Consider the following 19727-nt stretch of genomic DNA (forward strand, 5'->3'; position numbering starts at 1 on the left):
AATGATTTGTGTTGAAAGTAATGAATCCTAAGTTTTTTAAAGTTTCAAATAAAACATCAAGCATGTTCAAATGTTCTCCATACAATGATACTGTAATATACATGCATTTCACATATTTTTTCACTGAATCAGTGAATGTTTTGAAACAAAAGTTGTGACATATTAAACAACAAAAACAACATGTTGAAGGGTGTGGCACAACTACACTGTCACCAAGTTAGTATTACAGACAAATCAGACGTGAAAAATACTAAATATAGTCATGAATTGATCAAATGACAGTTTGTTACTGTAGTCATTACTCACTTCCGTTGAACTGTCCACTGTTGTTGATGTCCTCGAAACATCGTTTAGTCTCATCCAAAATTTGACGAAGTCGCTGAGCATGCCCACAAAACTTGTGGAGCTCATTTGGCAGGTTGGCAGCCATTTTCATACCTTGGTTTTGCTTGACATTACCTAGTAATGCCCACCTGAACAAAGCCACATGACTACATGGCTGTATTTGAGCTACAAAGACTGACTGCCACAAACGAGAAGTCTACATCGACTGTCGGAAGTGTCTCTCGCTTTCGTTTGTGGTATAACACTCGTGACCAGTGTTTGCGGAAGAAGTGTTTGAAGCGAGCACATTGTTTGGAGTTATTTCCCTTGATTGAAATAGTAAACGCGCGCAATGTTTAAAATAGGGGAGCCCATGCTCTAAAACCTGAATCCATCTAATATTTCACCCTGGTTCTCATTGTTTACTGCCGAATCTCGTATATTTGCTATCACAAATCTCAAAAAGCCATGAGAAAAGAATGAGATTAAATTACTGACAAAATATCGAATAGGAGAGGGTTTAACCAGGAACCACATTATATATTAGTCTCTGGTTTAACACGTTTTATGGATAGACAACTTCTCTATTGCAACAGATGCGACGTTTCGGTGTCGATGCTAACACCGTTATCAAGGAAGTGATTAAAGAAATATCGAATATTTAAACATTACGAAGGAAATATTTATGGTTACACCATGTACTTTTGCAAAATGTTGATTTTGTACCAAAATACGATTTTATTCGCTTTCCAGCGTACCATACCGCCGAATTAAGTGGTTGTGAATGAAAACCGATAAAATAGATATTACCAGAGACCATATTATATGGTCTCTGATATTACATATTATAAGCTTACGTTTATCGAACAAACTTATCTGAACCTGACAGCTGTTATTTCTCTCAATCGTTTTACAAACAAATTTATCTTAGCGAGATTTAAGCTTCATGTACACACATATATGTACACACAGAACTTAGAAGGCTGACAGGGGTATGAGGAGGAGAACAGGCGCGTAGCAAGCCAATTTTTTCGTGTAAGCCCGATAGGTTGCAGGGGCGGATACAGCATTTTTAGAAAGGGAGGGTGCATACTATTGCATACATTTCATTTTCACCCGAGTTTCAATGGTCATCAAATAAAATTTCAGAACAAAGGGCGTGCACCCTGCACCCCTTCTGGATCCGCCTATGGGTTGCAAAGCTTTACATTTAGATAGTACTGAGGGCTTGTCCAACCTTTTTAGCAAAAATCATGTGTAAGCCCGGGCTTTTTCTTATAATGGTAGCTACGCCCCTGGAGAGTGCTGGCTGTCATACAGTCACACGGAGGTTACACTCGGTATTGACCTTGAATCGTGTAAGACATGCGAAATGACATTTTAAATGTCCACATTCACCAATAAATTCATCATTTAACATTCCAGGGTCATACATGTACAGACATGGTTTAAAAGTGTGTCTTTAAAAAATGAGCAATTATCATCATAAAATCACATGGATTCCAATAATTTTGTCGTTTGTTATGAGTCAGAGAATCATACGGGTCAGAAAAAAACTCATGTTTTTCCATCGATTCGTGGTCACCACGAGAAATTTGATGTACGTGTGGAAAACCTTTCACTGCAAAAATGCAGGGGGTGCTTAATTAAGTTCTTTGTGTATATAAGTGCACTCAGCATGCCTATATCTTGTGATAACACATGTCCCAAGGTTACCGCCCCGCTGTCATATATTCTTGTGTTTAGGGTTGACATTAAACAACAGAGATTAAGAAAAACAAACCGGGAAGAGATGGTGACAAACACTGTCTTGATAAGGTGATGTTGACTGTAGAACTTGATTTTGTTTAATCTCGGTGTAATCTTCGGTAATTAGCTATGTCCTATCCAGCTAATCTCAATGCCCTCAGGTGGGTAGTTTAGGCGTTCTCTCATCACGCCCAAGACCCGGGTTCGATTCACACCATGGGTACAATTTGTGAAGTGCCCTCCACCCCCACACAGAGATATCATGCATCACATAGGCGGATCCAGAGGGGGTGGGGGTGGGGGTTGTGTATGCTGGGAGACTATTGAAATGACCTGTGCTAACAACAACAACAACAACAACACCACCACCCCCCACACACTTTTCAAAAAGCTGTATTTGCCCCAGCCCCTGAGATAACCCCCCTCTCAGACACAGTATGCTGACACCGTGACCACCAGTCCTTGTCCTTTTCCCTTCAGCCGAGAACAAGGAACGGTAACAATAATTAAGTACCATACACATTACACTCTCCGGGAAGTCGCATTCACGAGCCCTCATATAATGTACTGAAAAAATGTCATCGAACCAGTTTTTTTAACAGAGCAACGAAATCTATACATTCTACAATGATGTTAACTTGAAATCCGATAGCCTGTCGTCTCTGAAATCTTTTTTGTTGTTTGCGGAAACGGGTTTTATCAGTCTTTTTGATAACCCGGTTCGAAAAGGCGAAAAAACAAAAGTACACTCGTATATCACGCTCGGCTCTCACCTGAGCTCAGTGTCACGGGCTGGTTGAATGTTAGCCGAGAGCCGCGATGCGAAAGTCAAGACATGACTCATCGTATATCACGCTGCATCGCTTCACCTATAGGACCGCATCAGTGTCTCGGCTATTTGGTTGAATGTCGAGATAGAACCTTACCGGCGTGACCTTGACATTCTCTGATTACTGCACTGTTTTGTCACACATTGTTACACATTCCTAGGCCAGACTGCTCATATTTTTTCTCGGTGGCTTTTCCGGTGTACAAAAATATAGTTATCGTAGGTTGTATATACGTGTATGTTATTATGTAACCAGAACCGTAAGTCTGTTTAATGCGTATGATATATGATATTTAAATAGATATATATTTCGAGTGATTTATTTCCAATTTAAATTTTATAGACAAACTTTATGGATAACAACTTCTTTTATTTTGTGAGTGCGACGTTTCGATAAAGATTCTTGCGCCGTTGTCTTTCCTGTTTGACAACGGTACAATCATCTGTACCGAAACGTCGCACTCAAAATATAAGAAGTTTGTCTATTCTGTACTTCCCAACTTTTAAAATGCCACTCAAAGAAATTTAATTTAAATTTGAAAACGCGAACAAATCACGTATGCATCTTCTTGATCGGGTATTCACCATCGTCGTGCGTTTTTACCTATCTCTGTACCTATAGAGAATGAGATTCATGTTATGTTTCGGTGTCATGTTTACCAAATCTTAGATCGCGTCCTCAGCAAAACATTGCACATAAGGTTATTACAATAATGTTATTGCCGAGCCATCTGTTACTAAAGCCATTAATAGCATATACAGTTTTATTTGAATTACTCTTTTCTCTTATCTCACTTTATTAGGTTTTTGGGGCGGTGGGGTAGCCTAATGGTTAAAGCGTTGGCTCGTCACGCCGAAGACCCGGGTTCGAATCCCCACATGGGCACAATGTGTGAAGCCCATTTCTGGTGTCCCCGCCGTGATGTTGCTGGAATATTGCTAAAAGCGGCGTAAAACCAAACTCAGTCAGTCAGTCAGTCAGTACTGTATTAGGTTTTAATACATATCTACTGCTACATTTTAGAGACAGTGTCTCATAATAATTTAGGCTGGTTGATATGTTATTCATTCGTTATTCTGCTAAATGATATATTATTACGGATGTGGCCTATATTGTGACACTGAAATAAACTCCTCCTGTCTGTCTGTCTATCAGTAACGGTACATTATGACAGTTATAGCAGGTGCTCCTGACTCACAAGTCCCGTTAAATCTGGAAGCTGACGCCACACAACTAATCTCCTTATACTTGGTGTTGTAAGTGATATGAACACGGACATCCATTTTAAGCGTTTGTCAGTTTCAAAACCATGAAATAACACTTTATATCAGAGTTGACTTCCATGTTTTTATTGCTTTCTGTATTTTATGTAAATTGTGCTGTATCAAACAGTGTGTTTTGTTCGGGATGTTTTACAAATATTATTTTCAAACACCTTTTGTCTCTCATTTTATATCACATTGTACATATAACGTTTTATATGTATAAGTCAGATGAAACAAAGATAAACAGTCTTCCTGTCTGTATTTGTTAGTGTGTTGTTGTTGTTTTTTTTGTTTTTGTGTAATGCAAACTTTGAAAGGGGTTGGGAAACATCAAAGAGATAAAAACAAGCATCGTATTGTAGCCTAGTGGTTAAAGCGTTCGCTCGTCACGCCGAAGACCCGGGTTCGATTCCCTATATGGATACAATGTGTGAAGCCCATTTCTGGTGTCCCCCGCCATGATATTGCTCTAATATTGCTAAAAGCGGAGTAAAAACAAAACTCACTCACTCACTATAAACAACAGGCGCAAAACAACACTCAACCATTCGGGCTCCCAATCCCTTGCCGATAAGGTTTATCGGTATATTGGGCTACATCTCTGATTAGATTGTCAAAACAACAACGTTATGAAATGTTTATACAAAATCGAAAACAATTGACAAGTAATTGAAATGTTGAGTCAGTTTACATTTTTTATAACACGGTAACAATATATGAGCCTGAAGATGTCACTGATTTACGTGATAGATTGGTTCATTGTACTGTTGACCCGTGAAGATCCGGGTTAGAATTGATCTTCAGTAACCCATGCTTGTCATAAGAGGCGACTAACGGGATCGGGTGGTCAGGCTCGCTGGCTTGGTTGACACATGTCATCGGTTCCCAATTGCGCAGATCGATGCTCACGCTGCTGATCACTGGGTTGTCTGGTCCAGAATATTGCTGAGGGCGGCGTAAAACTAAACTCACTCACTCATTGTACTGTTAGTAAAACAGGCTATATGGTATTTTTGTAAGTACGGCATTCCTTCCATCGGTTCACTACTCTTCAAGTATGTGATGCTAAAACAAATCTATAACCGTAATGGGTCAATAGCCTTGCCGAATCTTAGAGTGCAAGTGAGCGAACCTGTCCAGCCTGTCCAAGGTTCAAGGTCCGGACGACACTGTCACTCATCCACGTATCGCATTACAGATCTCTTAATACACTTCATGCGCTGGAGCTCGAGGTCCAGGTGTTTATAATCAATAATTATGGTTCTGCTGTTGGCAGACATAGCCCTTATAAAACATCCAATTATCCTATCTTTTGAATAATACAACCTAAAACATGATGCGGATGTATGGCCGGTCTTAATGCTGATAAATATTCATTTGCTAATTTCGTGGATGACTGCCCTCTTCGGCTGCCAGTCAAATCGCCCCAGCTACAAAATGCCCCAGCAAATTTGGTCAAAATGCCCCGGATGTGTTTGTCAAATTGCCCAAATGGGATATAGTCAAAATGCCCCAATTTATTTTAAATGATTGAATATAGGCCATAAATGCATAGTTTTTGTCAACTTCGACATTATATTTTTATGTAGTAATATGTCTGATGAATGTTCCATTAGTAAACTGAAAGGAGCGAAAGTAACATTCTTGTATAGACAACACTGTAATACCAATTATTTGCATGTTGTTAATTCTTTTGTAAAGAATGTAATGAAATGTTTATATAATGTGTTTATTATTATATGCATTATATCTTTAATCATAAATAAATTGGGGCATTTTGACCAAATTTGCTGGAGCATTTTGTAGCTGGGGCGATTTGACTGGCATCCTCCTCTTCACCTTGTCACTTGTCACAGTGTACATGTCACTCACAGTCAACATCCAACTAGTCAATAATTCATGATTCGAAATTTGACCATGGACTGTACACAAGTCACAACCTTGAGTTAAAACTGGCCTCCAGTAGCCCATGCTTGTCGTAAAAGGAGACTTACAGCATCGGATGGTCAAGCTCGCTGACTTGGTTGATACAGGTCATTGTATCCCAATTTTGTAGATCAATGCTCAATGATGTCAAGCACAAGATTGTCTGCTCCAGACTTGCTGAGCTCGGCATTAAGCAACAAACAAACGTGATATAACTGGATATATATATTGTTCAAAGCGGCATAAAACCTAACTCAGGCAAGGCATACCAAGGAAACGACATATACATGAAGCAGGCTGTGTGGAGTTACTTCCCCCTTAATTGCATAAAATCGTACATCGCTCACGCACAGACAAACTTCAGCACAAATAGGGTTGCGCAACACAGAGAAAAATGACCAGTCTTGCTATTTATTCGAGCGAAGAGAGCAAAGGTTGGCAACGTACTTCCGTCGCTTCGGTTCGGAAAATATTTTTGATGTCAAAATAAAAAAACTAACGGGATCGGGTGGTCAGGCTCGCAGGCGTGGTTGACACATGTCATCGTATTCGTACAAAGTGCGGCTTTAACTATCAGACCAACGTCCATCAACTATATAGACTAAACGCCCTTTCCCTGAATGTCATCACATGTCCATCGTCGATGAAACAAAAACATTTGTTTTCCGTAAAAGTGTCATGTTTAGTCATACATTTAACATCTTAAACATGTCAATTCACATAAATGAACTTGAAATAACAAACCTGGTTAGCTTCTTCAATTTATGACTGCAAGTTATAACTGAAAAACAACGATTTTCCCCAAATTCTTCATCCCTTAGAGGGGGTTCACATTTTGCATTGGTATGAAAATACTAATTTATACTAATCAACAACTAGAGGTTTGATAAATGAAAAACTATCCCCAGCAAGATGTTCCAAGTAAGAGGCAAGGGTGTCCTTTATCATGTCAAAGTCAAAGTATAGTTTTCCTTCTTGTCATGTCTACCTTCCTGCACTAAGATGGGGAACTTTTCACGCATGTATCAAGGAAGTACATGTATTCACGAGAATGTTCAAACAGATGGACATAGGCAAAATCAATATGAAGGAGGTCATCAATTCTCTATCTCTCAAATGCAGAGTTGAATGTACATCTTTGAAGATTCAGTTAAGTGAAATGCAAGTTTGCGTACCGGAACAGGCTACTTAATGAAAACAGCCATGTTGAAGAAGGCAATCAATAGAAATACCACAAAGAGGATGTACTCCATCTTCTGAGCATCCAAGTTGTGGAGTCTTCTTTCATCTTGGACACCTCTGTGGAGTTATCCCCCCCTGTCTTGTCTGCCACAGTTGAAACTCTCTTGTGATCTCCCTGGAGTTGGTTGTTCCTGATCCTGAGAGTTGTTGTGACAGCCAGGAGTGCCAGGAAGCTTTGAAGGAGGATACAGATGAGATAGATCATGATCTTTGGAACTCTGGTGGATGTCCTTGGCATGATGTCGTAGACAAAGTTGAGGAACACAGCATGTGACACAAAGATGGAAACCAGAAAGGATACTTTCTCTCCGGAATCTGCAGGAAGGATGAATACAAAAGCATTCATGGTGGAGGTTATGTCCATTGGAATAATTATGCTTAACACGTAGAAAAGACTTTGTCTCTCAAGGGTCAAGGTTATTGATTGAATTCTATCAATTCTAAGACCTTTGGCATCACTTGTCATTTGCGTAAGGGACCATTCAGACTCTGCCATAAGAAGGGAATCGTACAAATAGCTAGGTTGCGAAGCAATGGATAGGTTTATGTACCAATTTGGGGTAGTGAAGCTCAGGTGACAGTTTTGTTTGTCGAATGGTAACTGAAATGCATCAGTCACACATATTGTCATGAACTTGTCCACTGTAGTGGCATAAATGGTCCATTATGTTGTAAACTTATTTCAAATAGTCGAGAGACAGATAGATTAATATCACTTTCTTCATTCACAAAATAAATGGTCGGTGTCCACATTGCCTGTGGCTCAATATCAATCACATCAACACCCTGGTACGTTGACTTGTTCCAAGAGAGATTTGGATCAGCCCAGGAAAGTGTGAGAACTCCAGTGAATGTTAAAAGTTGTTCCACAGAATCGAGATCCAGTATAGCTGCAGGCGTCACAGTTATGGTCACGTGTATTGTCGAACTTCCTTCAGGAAATGGTGGCACCGTGGATCGTGTGTAGTTGATGGAATTGCGTATTTGAGTCCATGTCTCCCTAAGGTGTAGGCAGGCCACTAGATTTGTGAAAAATATCCAGGACAGATGTAAATACATTGTCACTGTCAACTGACTGTTCCTGAACAAAACAACTGTTTATGCGCGGCCAAAACTTCAAAGAATGAAAGCACTACAAAGTGGAAGATCCTAAGTACTGTAAAGATTGCTTTCCGACATTGGACATTGATCCTTATAAAATGTTTGATCATTAAGGATGTGGACAAATTGGGGCGTGTCAGTTTATGGACCGTCACTTGCTAGGACACCTGAGCCATTGTACACTGTCCCGAATATCTCCTCATTAGTTTGCTCCCTCACCATCGCCTCTAGAACCTCAAGGCCCAGGAAGCTACATATTGTACAATTAATCCCATCCATGGTGTCTCAATCTAATTCCAAACATTGCCACCATGGCTGCTTTATTGATAGTATTCATATCACGCGTTTTTCATGTATCATGATTGAAATATAATATGCCCATTGGAAAATGTTGACCAAACTTTCAGCAACTTTTAATGAGAAACTGGACTGAAAAAAAAATTAATGTGTGTAACATTCTCTCTGAGCATCAGACCAGAATGTTCAATTTCACTTAATATCATGTCTCCAAATGCAGTTTTATTTGAACTGTCATAGAGTTATGTCTAATTCTGGGGTTTTAGACTACCCTTACAGACCGCCTCCGTGGGGTAGTGGTTAGAGCGTCCGTCCGCCGGAGAGCGGAAGGTCGTGGGTTCGATCCCCGACCGCGTCATACCAAAAGACGTTAAAATATGGTACTTGTTGGTCCCTGCCTGGCGCTCGGCATTAATGGGTACAACGCGGACTGGTTGGCTCGGAGTCAGTATAATGTGTCTGAGTGGGGTATTCATGCTTCACTGCAGCATGGTATCTCAGTGGGCTAGCACTATAAAACCAGCTTCAGTCTGGGCTAGTACAAGCAGCCGCACGTACATATACACACGCATGCACGTCGTCATATGAGCGAAATATTCTCAAGCACGACGTTAAACCCAATTCCACCACAACCACTACGCTTACAAATCTTTATCTGTGCACGTAGTCGGAAACAGTTATCTCAGTGACCTTCACACCTGATATACTCATTAGTGGAAACGGAGTTAACTTGCAAAATGAGCCCCTCATGTTGACAGCCAGACTGATTACGTTTCATTTAAAGAATAAGGACCCAGCATCTTAATTACTCAAACAGATAGAATTATAAATACGGATTGCCACGTACATGTTCCACCTTAAAACTGCGAATTCTGAAAAGTTTATATTTATTTCCACCTTTAATTTGCCATGTCAGTTTACACTCGTCAGAGGGTTACGCAAGGTCTGTGGCCTAGACTACCGCAGTTTGTAGGTAGCCACGGTGGCCGAGTGGGTAAGATTGCTGACATTGTGTGCTGGCGATTAGGTGCCTCACAAGGTGAGGTGAGGTGAGGTGAAATTGGGTTTAACGTCGTGCTTGAGATTATTTCGCCATATGACGACGTGCATGCGTGTGTATGTGTATGTGCGGCTGCTTGTACTCAGCCCAGACTTAAGCTGGTTTTATAGTGCTAGCTCGCTGAGATACCATGCTACATGAATGAAGCATGAATACCCCACTCAGACACAGTATACTGACTCCGAGCCGACCAGTCCTTGTTTATTGGCATACGTTAATACCCATTAATGCCGAGAAATCAGGCAGGGACCAACAAGTACCATATTTTAACGTCTTTTGGTATGACGCGGTCGGGGATCGAACCCGCCACCTTCCGCTCTCCCGTGCCTCACAAGGAGAATCACGGAAGGGAAATAACTAAGTACAAGCATCTGTACGATGTGAAGCCCATTTCTGGTGCCCCCCGCCGTGTTATTGCTGGAATGTTGCTAAAAGCGTCGTAAAACCATACACACGCACGCACGCACGCACACACACACACACACACTAGCATCTGTACTTTACTGAGAGAAGGTAATCCCAAATATGACATTTGTTATTTGCGGCCTTTAAATAGTCGAAAACATCGCAACAAGGCAATAAGCCTGTTTTATTTTTATTTAGCGATCCGTTATTTGATTTATAAAACTTCGCTGGTAATAGTCACAACCAGGTGAGAATCGCCATGTAACATCTACACGGGCGACCAAACACTGTTAGTGTCATGAAGGCGTGCCATTGTTCTGCGTTGAGATTGCTCACTATATCAACCACGGGATTGTCTCGATTATTTACTGGCCGCTGTCATATTGGCGTTATATAGTAAATACGTACGTTGGAGGGTTTATTTTATCAATAAAAACAGAATGATTTATGGATTTCAAATTATTACTCTTCATCCACATGAAGGCGTTTTTCACGCACGCGCGCACGCACACGCACACACACCATGGGCGTAGCTTCCGTTGTAAAAAAATAAACAGGCTTAAAAAAACCCGGGTGGTGGTGGTAGTAGTAGCTGATTAATACATGATGACAGCGCAGGGGCGGATCCAGAGGGGGTGCATTTCCCCCTAACCTTTCTAATTCATGATATATGTGCACCCTGCAGTAGTATACATCAGTGGCAGTGTCGACATGTCTAAACGTCTGTGTCAAACCCATCAATGTCAGCACACCTGTCAGGTGAAGTGATGGGTGACGGGGGGGCATCTCAAAATACGTTCGTCACGTGGACACACTTTCATCAATAGATACTTTATGCAGTGTTATCAATGCAACAAACCAGAATTGATAATTTGGAGTCATGGTTTAATAAATATGTAAATGAGCTTCCCAGAAACGTTTTTTCAATCTTTAAACATCTATATTCCCAGATGCTTCATGAAATTTCCTTTGAGATGCTAAACTTACAGAACGATCGTTTTAGAATGACCAGCTATGATAAAGAAATTATGATTAACCCTCTCGTGCATCAGTACGTTGATACGATATTTTTTGTGAAAATAAATCAAGCCGTTATTTATATTCAAGGTTTTTTTATATTTACCATAACGAAACACGGGGCTAATAATTGCTATATGTGTCATATCTATTGTTTATTGAGTACGTCCAAGTAAACTGATATTGTCGCACTATTTTACCCAGTTACGATCTGGTTTTTTTTCGTAGTCTTTTTATACACGACCTATCAAACGCGATTGAATCAGGTTTCCTAAAGTTTAATTGCATTCAGTAGTATTTATTAAAAACGGCGAAACCATTGTTGCATGAGGCTGACTGTGATACCAGGCCTGCGTGTGGTAACTCAGGCTTTACCTACATTTCAGTTTCCGACTGCTTTTAGGGGTTGATCGGCTTACTTTACATTTCTTCCTTGATATTCCACGTTAAGAGTATTTTAGTCAAGGGTCTACATCAAGTACTCCTTATTTCATAAGACGCTTTATTTCTTGCAACTATTTTCAAATCTCATTTTTGCCACAATAATGCTTAGAGGTATGCATCACATGACAATGGGCAGAGTTATTGCCCTTGGGAATGGCGATTCCTCTTCTTCATCTTCGCCCCGAGATGGACATTATGCGAACTTTTACCCGAGTTTAAGGTATAATTAGTACTTATTTCAAATAAATGATGTTTGGTTTCCGATTACTATTGAAAAAACAATTGATGATGGGTAATTATTTTGTGATTATTTGTTGCTACAGACAGAAATTAACCAAAACATCGAAATCTGAAGCCGTGAACGAGACCAGCCTATCCCATTTTGGACGAAATCAGTTGTCTTGTTCAAATATATTAAATCAGTTCCAATGGGAATTTGCTGTCTATTGTTCAGCTCATACTTTTTCTGCTATTTCAACACCTGTTTCGAACCCTTTCATTTTCATAAGAAAAACTAACTTGCACCACATACAGTGATTATACACAACGGGCACTTGAACTGCACAATATTGTACACAGAGGGCAGTTAGGTAGGATGACCTCGCATATATTTTTGCTTGTCATTTGATATAATGATGATGTTTTGTTTGATTGTCACGTGTTGTTCTTACAGACCTCTCTTTGTATTTCATTGTCTAAAATTAAAGGTCAACTTCTAATCTGAAACAATGTAGAGAAAATGGTCACAGAGAACATGTTCAAAATACAATGTGTTCAGGAGAAAGACGTGAGAATAAGACATCATGTTTTTGAATTCAAACATTTAGTTTTAAGTCAACAGGAAGACAAATATAATGTTCAAGGACAGGGATAGTTGATACTGTGATATGTTATGTGCATATTGTCAACGCTTGTTAAAAGATGACATTCACTTACCATCTGGCATATTTTGTTATTTTGGGTGCTTTGACTTTTGCTTTTAAAGCAGTCTGTCTGTGACTGATTCAGAGCCAACAAGTCTTTTGTTTATCCCATTTATGCAAAAATAGTGCTAGACAAGGCAGCAAAAAGTACTCTATAAAGTATTATCTTTTAACCTCTATTGACCTCCCATTCTCTGGGCATCCACTAAGCCATGGAGGCGATCCCCATGTTTAATAGCATACTGTTGTGCAATATGTTTTGAGAAACTGCAAACTATTTTCTCTCGTTTTCATTTTCACTGCTAGAGGGTTAAATTTCATGCAATAGTTTGTTTTGTGGAGGCACACAGTCTTGTGAACAGCATCATAAATCAGGGGCAGTTCAGCACAGTGTTGGTTGTGGAGAGTGACCAGTTTCCTTGGCTTTTAATTTTGTCGGACACTAAAGCACATGTTGCTGAAGTATGTGTGGTGTCTCCTTTGGCAAGTGACTTTAGGTGAGCTAGTTGTACTTGTGAAATTGAAATTTCTATGCACACACTTGTTGATTACCTGGCTGTTCTACCAGCAAGTGGTCCCCCTCGTAAGAAATAGCGAGAAGTGACAACAAAATAATGATCATTTGTTAAACAACGTTTTTATTCGGGTGTCCGAAATTATGACACAAATCATCAGAGTTGGTCGTCGATTTCATGTGACTGTGCAAAGTTTGATTTTGTTGCATTTATTAGATTTTGTGTTAGTGAGCAATTCATCAGTCTGAAATGAAGTCAAACGGACTAATTTTAATACCTTTTTCCTACTTTGCTTTCAGCATAGCATGAAATCAGCAGTGAGAAAGAAAGTGTAACAGTATGGCCAAGAAGAGCAAGAGGAGAGGTTCTAGCAGCAGCAGCGCCACGACACCGTCACCATGATGGTACGGGGACTTCGACGACTCGTCATCAAGAAATTTGGAGGTGGGATATGATTAATTGAATATTGATTTTTTAAGTAGCTTGAAAACACAACGCTCTAACTCAGCACATTTGGTTCAATTTCAGATTTCTATAGTTTGCAGATATTCATTGTGAAACATCTCCATGATACTATAGAATTGGCACATTACTTGAAGAAAAACTTCTCAAGGCAAATGAGATTACAAAGACTTATCATGAACATGGAATAATCTCATTATGGATTAACTTAGCCATTTTCTATGAGCATTAAGCAATTATAGTGATAATTGTGATGGTATTTTGAACAGATTTCCTGCTGGAAATTGATGCAGAATGAATCATGAGTTAATGATTGGGTAGCTATTGTGAATATTGTATCGTCAAGTGTAAATTTGAATGCATAATGGCAGCTCTAATAATGCTGGTTATCACTCACAATATGCAGCTTGATAATCATAAACCCCACCACAAAACTGATGTGAGCAATAATCGGACAAGTTATAACATGATGCAAACAGGCATGATCAAGACGATCGAGGTACTTCCTGTTCAGACATGCACGCAAGTGCTGTTTACATTTTACAAATCAGGAAACTTTATCAGTTGTTTATGTCTTGATTTAACAAACATAACAATAAGAAACATACTTTCTAAAGTTAGGTTGATGTTTCATTGTTTAATGAATATCAATTAATCTCCGGAGCTGATAATTGCTGACACAAGCGAGATCGATTGATTGATCAACCGGTTATTCGATCAATCACTCCAGCACTAAACCCTAATGATTATCTGCTGTTTTCTGAGTGACCTTATCAATGTCTGTTTCAGGGATGAGGAGGTTTATGCTGATTGCTGTATGTGTGGTAGTCATTCTGTACTGTGTACAGGCAATACTGGCTGGATCAAGTAAGTTTATGTTCTTAATCACACTTGAAACAAGACGTGTTTGTTGTTTACAGTTATCTGTGAGTCATGGTTGATATGCAATTTCTCCATAACTTTGCTGATGTCCTGTAGTTCTAATTAATCTGACCGCCTCCGTGGTGTAGTGGTTAGAGTGTCCGCCTGGAGAGTGGAAGGTCGCGGGTTCGATCCCCGACCGCGTCATACCCAAAAGACGTTAAACTATGGTACTTGTTGGTCCCTCCCTGGCGCTCGGCATTAATGGGTACAACAAGGACTGGTCGGCTCGGAGTCAGTATAATGTGTCTGAGTGGGGTGTTCATGCTTCACTGCGGCATGGTATCTCAGTGGGCTAGCACTATAACACCAGCTTAAGTCTGGGCTAGTACAAGCAGCCGCACATACACATACACATGCATGCACGTCCTCATATGAGCGAAATATTCTCAAGCACGACGTTAAACCCAATTTCATCTCACCTCACCCAGTTGCATCAGTTTTACGTGCACAAATGTTCGTTATCCGTGAAAATCTGGGTTATATAGATGGTTGTGTTCAGCAACCCTTGCTTGTAAGAGGTGACAAAAGGGACTAGACTGAAACATCTCATCGCACCCCATTTGCATAGATCAATAATCATGTCTGGTCCAGACTCGAGTATTTACAGACGAGAGTCACATAGATGGAACATTGCTGAGTGTGGGGTTAAACTTCCCTTAAACTAAATGTGTGTTCAGAATCATATGTGAATAATGGCTTAGTATGGTGGTATCTTTCTATTTTCAGATCGGCAAATATGGGATGTTCGGGGCTCATGGAACCTGTCAGGTAATCACTTCATCAGATTATGGTGAATGGATAAACTATACATCTTTGGGAAAAAATTAACGCTGTTTGGTTTGTGTTCAGATTTTTCAGTAAATGAAAAACACACACGCTCATTGCTGTATTCGTCTCAGTTTCTAATAAAGATGCCATTCAAACATCACACCCAATTGGGGACACTGATGCTCTTGTTGTTGATCACAGGATTGTCTAGTTCAGACTCGATTGTTTACAGACCGCCTGGAATATTGCTGAATGCAGTGTTAAACTGAGAACAAACACATTTAATCACTCTGTGTAATATTTGTGCATATTTGTTTTATACAGCTTTGCCTGAACACATTATTGCATAATGTTTTTCTCCAGATTCACGATGTGGAGTGAAGTGTGAGAACAACCAACTTGCATTCTATGTGCGGACTGGAGATGGCAACAAGGCTGGGCCAACCATCTGCTTTGAGGGAGAAGTGTCAGTACACGTGATCTTACTCAGTTGCTTTTCTTACTTTGTTTAAGGGAGGTGGGATAGTCTAGTGGTTAAAGCGTATGCTTATCACATCGGAGATCAAAGTTCGATTCACTGCATGGGTACAATGTGTGAAACCCATTTCTGGTGTATCCGCCATGATACTGCTGGATAGTTGCTAAAAGTGGTGTAACACTATACTCAGTCATTTTGTTAAAGGTTGATTCAGGTCATTCTTTAGCATGATTTTATCTTATCTTTCTTACTTTCTTCAGCAACCCATTCTTGTCATAAAAGGCGACTATGCGTGTCGTAAAAGGCGACTAACGGGATCGGGTGGTCAGGCTCGCTGACTTGGTTGACACATGTCATCGGTTCCCAATTGTGCAGATCGATGCTCATGCTGTTGATCACTGAATTGTCTGGTCCAGACTCGATTATTTACAGACAGCCATATAGCTGGAATATTGCTGAGAGGGGCGTAAAACTAAACTCACTCATTCATTCACTCTTACTTTCATGGAGTTTTACATAAAACATGTTACTTGAGATTTGAGTGTCTTATGAGATGACATGACATGACATTTTTTGTTTTGTTTTTTGTTTGTTTGATTTTAAACAACAACATGCATCCTGTCAACCAATAGTTTGACTGACCCATTGTTTGTAGTCTCCTGTGATAAGTTTTAAACATTGCTGACACATACTGTGCCAATGATGTAAAATCAGACCCGTGAAGACCCGGGTTTGAATTGGTCTTCAGCAACCCATGCTTGTTGTAACTTAGATGCGACTAACGGGATCGGGTGGTCAAAGTCGATGGCTTATTTGACATGTGTGATCGTATCCCATTTGCTTAGATCAGTATTTCATGATGTTGATCAGTGGATTGTCTGGTCCATTAATTATTTACAGATTGCCGCCATATTGCTGAATGCGGCGTTAAACAAACAAACAAACAAACAAACAAAATGTTAATTCAGGATTCACTCCTGAAGTAAAATTGACTGACAAGGAAGCCATGTGTGTATGTTTATTATATTTCATATCTTCACAGGTTAATAAGCCCGGAAATGAAGAACTTTGGCCGGGGTTTGAACATCATCTCTATCAGTGGTAAGATTATATGATGTGAATAATGCTTTGTCTTTACCCAGTAAACTATCAGACTGGCCAGCCACCATCTTGGTACACCGTGTAAGTTAGCTTTGCTTGCATGGATATCATGACGTCATGTTTGAGGTGCCATTACGTGCATGTCATGTCATCACCATCTCATAATCCACCATTGTTTTGATTTCATGAAGATGGTAGATATTACCGAAGTATGTATCTGGAGCATTTTGTTGTCATCTTCTGGAGACTTTCAGGAATGATTTTGGGGGGTCGTACACATGTAGTGCACATAGTGCATTTCCCAAGCTGACTGCTGTACAGCAACAAATAACGTAGTATTTTCAACCATATGAAAATTATGGATGTGACTTTCTTGTTTGAAATAAACCATGTCCAAGATGTTGATTTAGATAAAAAGTTAGACATGGACAGCTCACTGCGAATAGCTGCAAAACTGCTGATGTGGCGTTAAACAATATTCGATCACTCACTCAGTATTCATGAATAGCGTCTGACCCTGACAAATCCAGAAGATTCGTCAACGGTCCAATAGAAGTCTACCACCCGTCGGTCCCAATGTCTGACTGTATATTTCACAATGACTTTGACTGAAGTTGTTATATGTGACATGTGACACTTGTTTGCTGTTTATAAATATTATGCTTGTTAATAATTTCAATGCCAATTATAAGAAATGTTAAATCTGAAATGTGTGTTTAATTTAATTCTATGGGTCCTGTGAATTTTCAATGGGTCAGACAGACATCTGAAACTTACAGGACTCTATGTCCTGTTACTTTGAAACAGCATTCGTGAACACTGCTCACTCAGACATGGACAGTGAAAGTTGACTCAGACATGGAGATGCTACCTGGTACGGTCAGAATTGAATTCTGTTTTATGATATCTTTACATGCCATGGGACCTGCAGTGCAACTTGTCCAAACTCATGTTGTATGTGTGGTATTTTGTGTCCGGTAAAATCTTGATGTCATAGACCCAGCAAAGAACAATACTTATATATATGCATTAGCTATGTACATATTTTGTTATATTTTTCAGAGAAAACATTTGATGTGACAGATATTAAAACATTTGACACCTATGTGGAAGGTTAGTTTTACTTTCTTTGTTATGTGCAGTATTAAAAATGTTGAAAATAATTGTGGGAGCATTCATTAAGTGAATGTTTAACCATGTGGCTTGTAACTGTCGTGGAATGAGGAGAATGATATAATTTAATCTTATCCATGTCCTGATGACGTATGTTGTCTGAGAAGGTAGGACAAAGCTGACAGATATTTAAGGTACGTTCTTGAACCTTTTTCAGACTCAGGGTTGATAAGATTCCTCAAGAAGATGCCAGCAGAGACAGTTGTAATCATGAGCAGTTACGATGAAGTCTCCTCAAGGTGAGTTGCCCTTGAGATGAGTCACAGTGGGTTGTCTTTTCATGGTGTGTTTGTCCTTGGAAGTAAGTTGGTCCTTTTAACAGACAGACAGACATTTTATTCCAGTATCAAGGCTGTTACAACCTTGGATTAACTTTCACAATCCACGCATAAATACACAATATAGAGTCCATGAATTATTCCATGCAAGAGTTGTCAGGCATATGGATTTACCTGTGATATGTACACTTATCACACGACCCTTTCACGTGTAAGGGCAATTCTAGGTTTATACACCTTAAGTAAGAACGGACCAATATCATAGACAACACTACATTTATCTGATGCCATAATATATATAACAGACTGATGTGATACTGATGTTACATGTTTGAAAATATATGTGCTTTTTATGGTTGCATATTGTTTACACACAAATAATACATGAGTTTTGAACTTACCTTACCATAGGTCTTATGCATATTACCTCAAGCTCCGCTTAAAAGAGATCAGACAGTCGTTGATTCGTCATTCTCTAGAATGGCTGCCTCAAGTATCGACGAGTGAACAGGAATGGAAGTGACATGATCTCCCCTCCCGCGCAGTCACTTTTACTTCAAGCGCACTTCGTGTCAGACATTTTTGATTTCGCTAGTTTGCTACCTGCTGATACTTTCAGATATTAAAGTTCTTGTTTGTTCTTGGTATGTATGCTTTTTATATCCTATATTCTTCTCTGTGTGGGTGACGAACATGATTAAAGTAAACTTCACTTACCTGGCTGCCTCGTGTCTCTCACTTCGGTGTGGGGTGTGTTCCCGAGTCGCGAGTGTCACTTCGCTAGGCATGTTTGGTGTATTGTATACTCCTATGTCTCTTTCACCATAATGTTCATGCTTGGTTTTGTGTATCTTGATATTATTGCCTAATTTGTGCTTGTTTCACACTCTTCTCGGCTCAGTGGGGGCAGCCATCTAGGTTGTTTACTTTACTGTTCCGCCTGCTTGGGCGTGCCCATTCTTGCTGCAGGGGGGTTTCCATTTTCTCTGCAGGTTTGTTTTTTTCTGTGTGTTTACGTATTGCTTACGTTTCACTTTTCCGCGTGTTACAGCTTTTGTGTGCATGACCTGTCAGTTTTGCCGCATCTGCAAGGTGCAGAAGTCTGCTAGGGATCCCCACCCTTGGTGCCCGGACTGCGTTTCAGTTTCCTGTTCGCTCGCTGAGCCTTGTCATTTTTGCACTCCGTTGTCCGTCGCTGATTTTAAGGCTTATACTGCCGCTAAGAAGAAACGGTTGTCACAACGTAAGAGGAAGATGTCTTCACCTGCTTCTTCTTTTGGGTCCTGATCTTCTCTTCCACGAACGCCGGACGGACACTCCTCTCCTTTAGCAGAACAGACGTCTACACCTGACCGTGAATGCTGACGCCTGAAGCCCAGTGTCCGTCTGACGCCTTCGTTGACTTATCTCGGCCGGACGCCTTATCTCATCCGGAGGTGCAGAAG

At 40.1% G+C, this 19727-nt stretch overlaps 2 protein-coding genes across 2 annotated transcripts in view; one reads left to right on the plus strand and one right to left on the minus strand.

The window, feature by feature from the left end:
* The window catches only part of LOC124258560 (dual serine/threonine and tyrosine protein kinase-like), a 41964-nt gene extending 41370 nt beyond the window's left edge, over positions 1-594 (minus strand). Inside the window, exon 1 of the mRNA XM_046692624.1 lies at positions 307-594. Within this exon, the coding sequence (XP_046548580.1) occupies positions 307-436 (130 nt within the window). The 5' untranslated portion in view covers positions 437-594. The remainder of the gene's footprint in view (positions 1-306) is intronic.
* An 11203-nt stretch (positions 595-11797) lies between these two features.
* LOC124258549 (protein O-linked-mannose beta-1,2-N-acetylglucosaminyltransferase 1-like) overlaps positions 11798-19727 on the plus strand; it is a 39773-nt gene continuing 31843 nt past the window's right edge. The window contains exons 1-8 of the mRNA XM_046692617.1: positions 11798-11880; positions 13398-13542; positions 14350-14427; positions 15211-15252; positions 15616-15718; positions 16773-16831; positions 17894-17944; positions 18162-18243. Of these exons, the coding sequence (XP_046548573.1) occupies positions 13497-13542; positions 14350-14427; positions 15211-15252; positions 15616-15718; positions 16773-16831; positions 17894-17944; positions 18162-18243 (461 nt within the window). The 5' untranslated portion in view covers positions 11798-11880; positions 13398-13496. The remainder of the gene's footprint in view (positions 11881-13397; positions 13543-14349; positions 14428-15210; positions 15253-15615; positions 15719-16772; positions 16832-17893; positions 17945-18161; positions 18244-19727) is intronic.

This window comes from Haliotis rubra, unplaced genomic scaffold, assembly GCF_003918875.1.
Source record: "Haliotis rubra isolate DU_JTF1 unplaced genomic scaffold, ASM391887v1 Scf698, whole genome shotgun sequence".
Lineage (NCBI taxonomy): Eukaryota > Metazoa > Mollusca > Gastropoda > Lepetellida > Haliotidae > Haliotis > Haliotis rubra.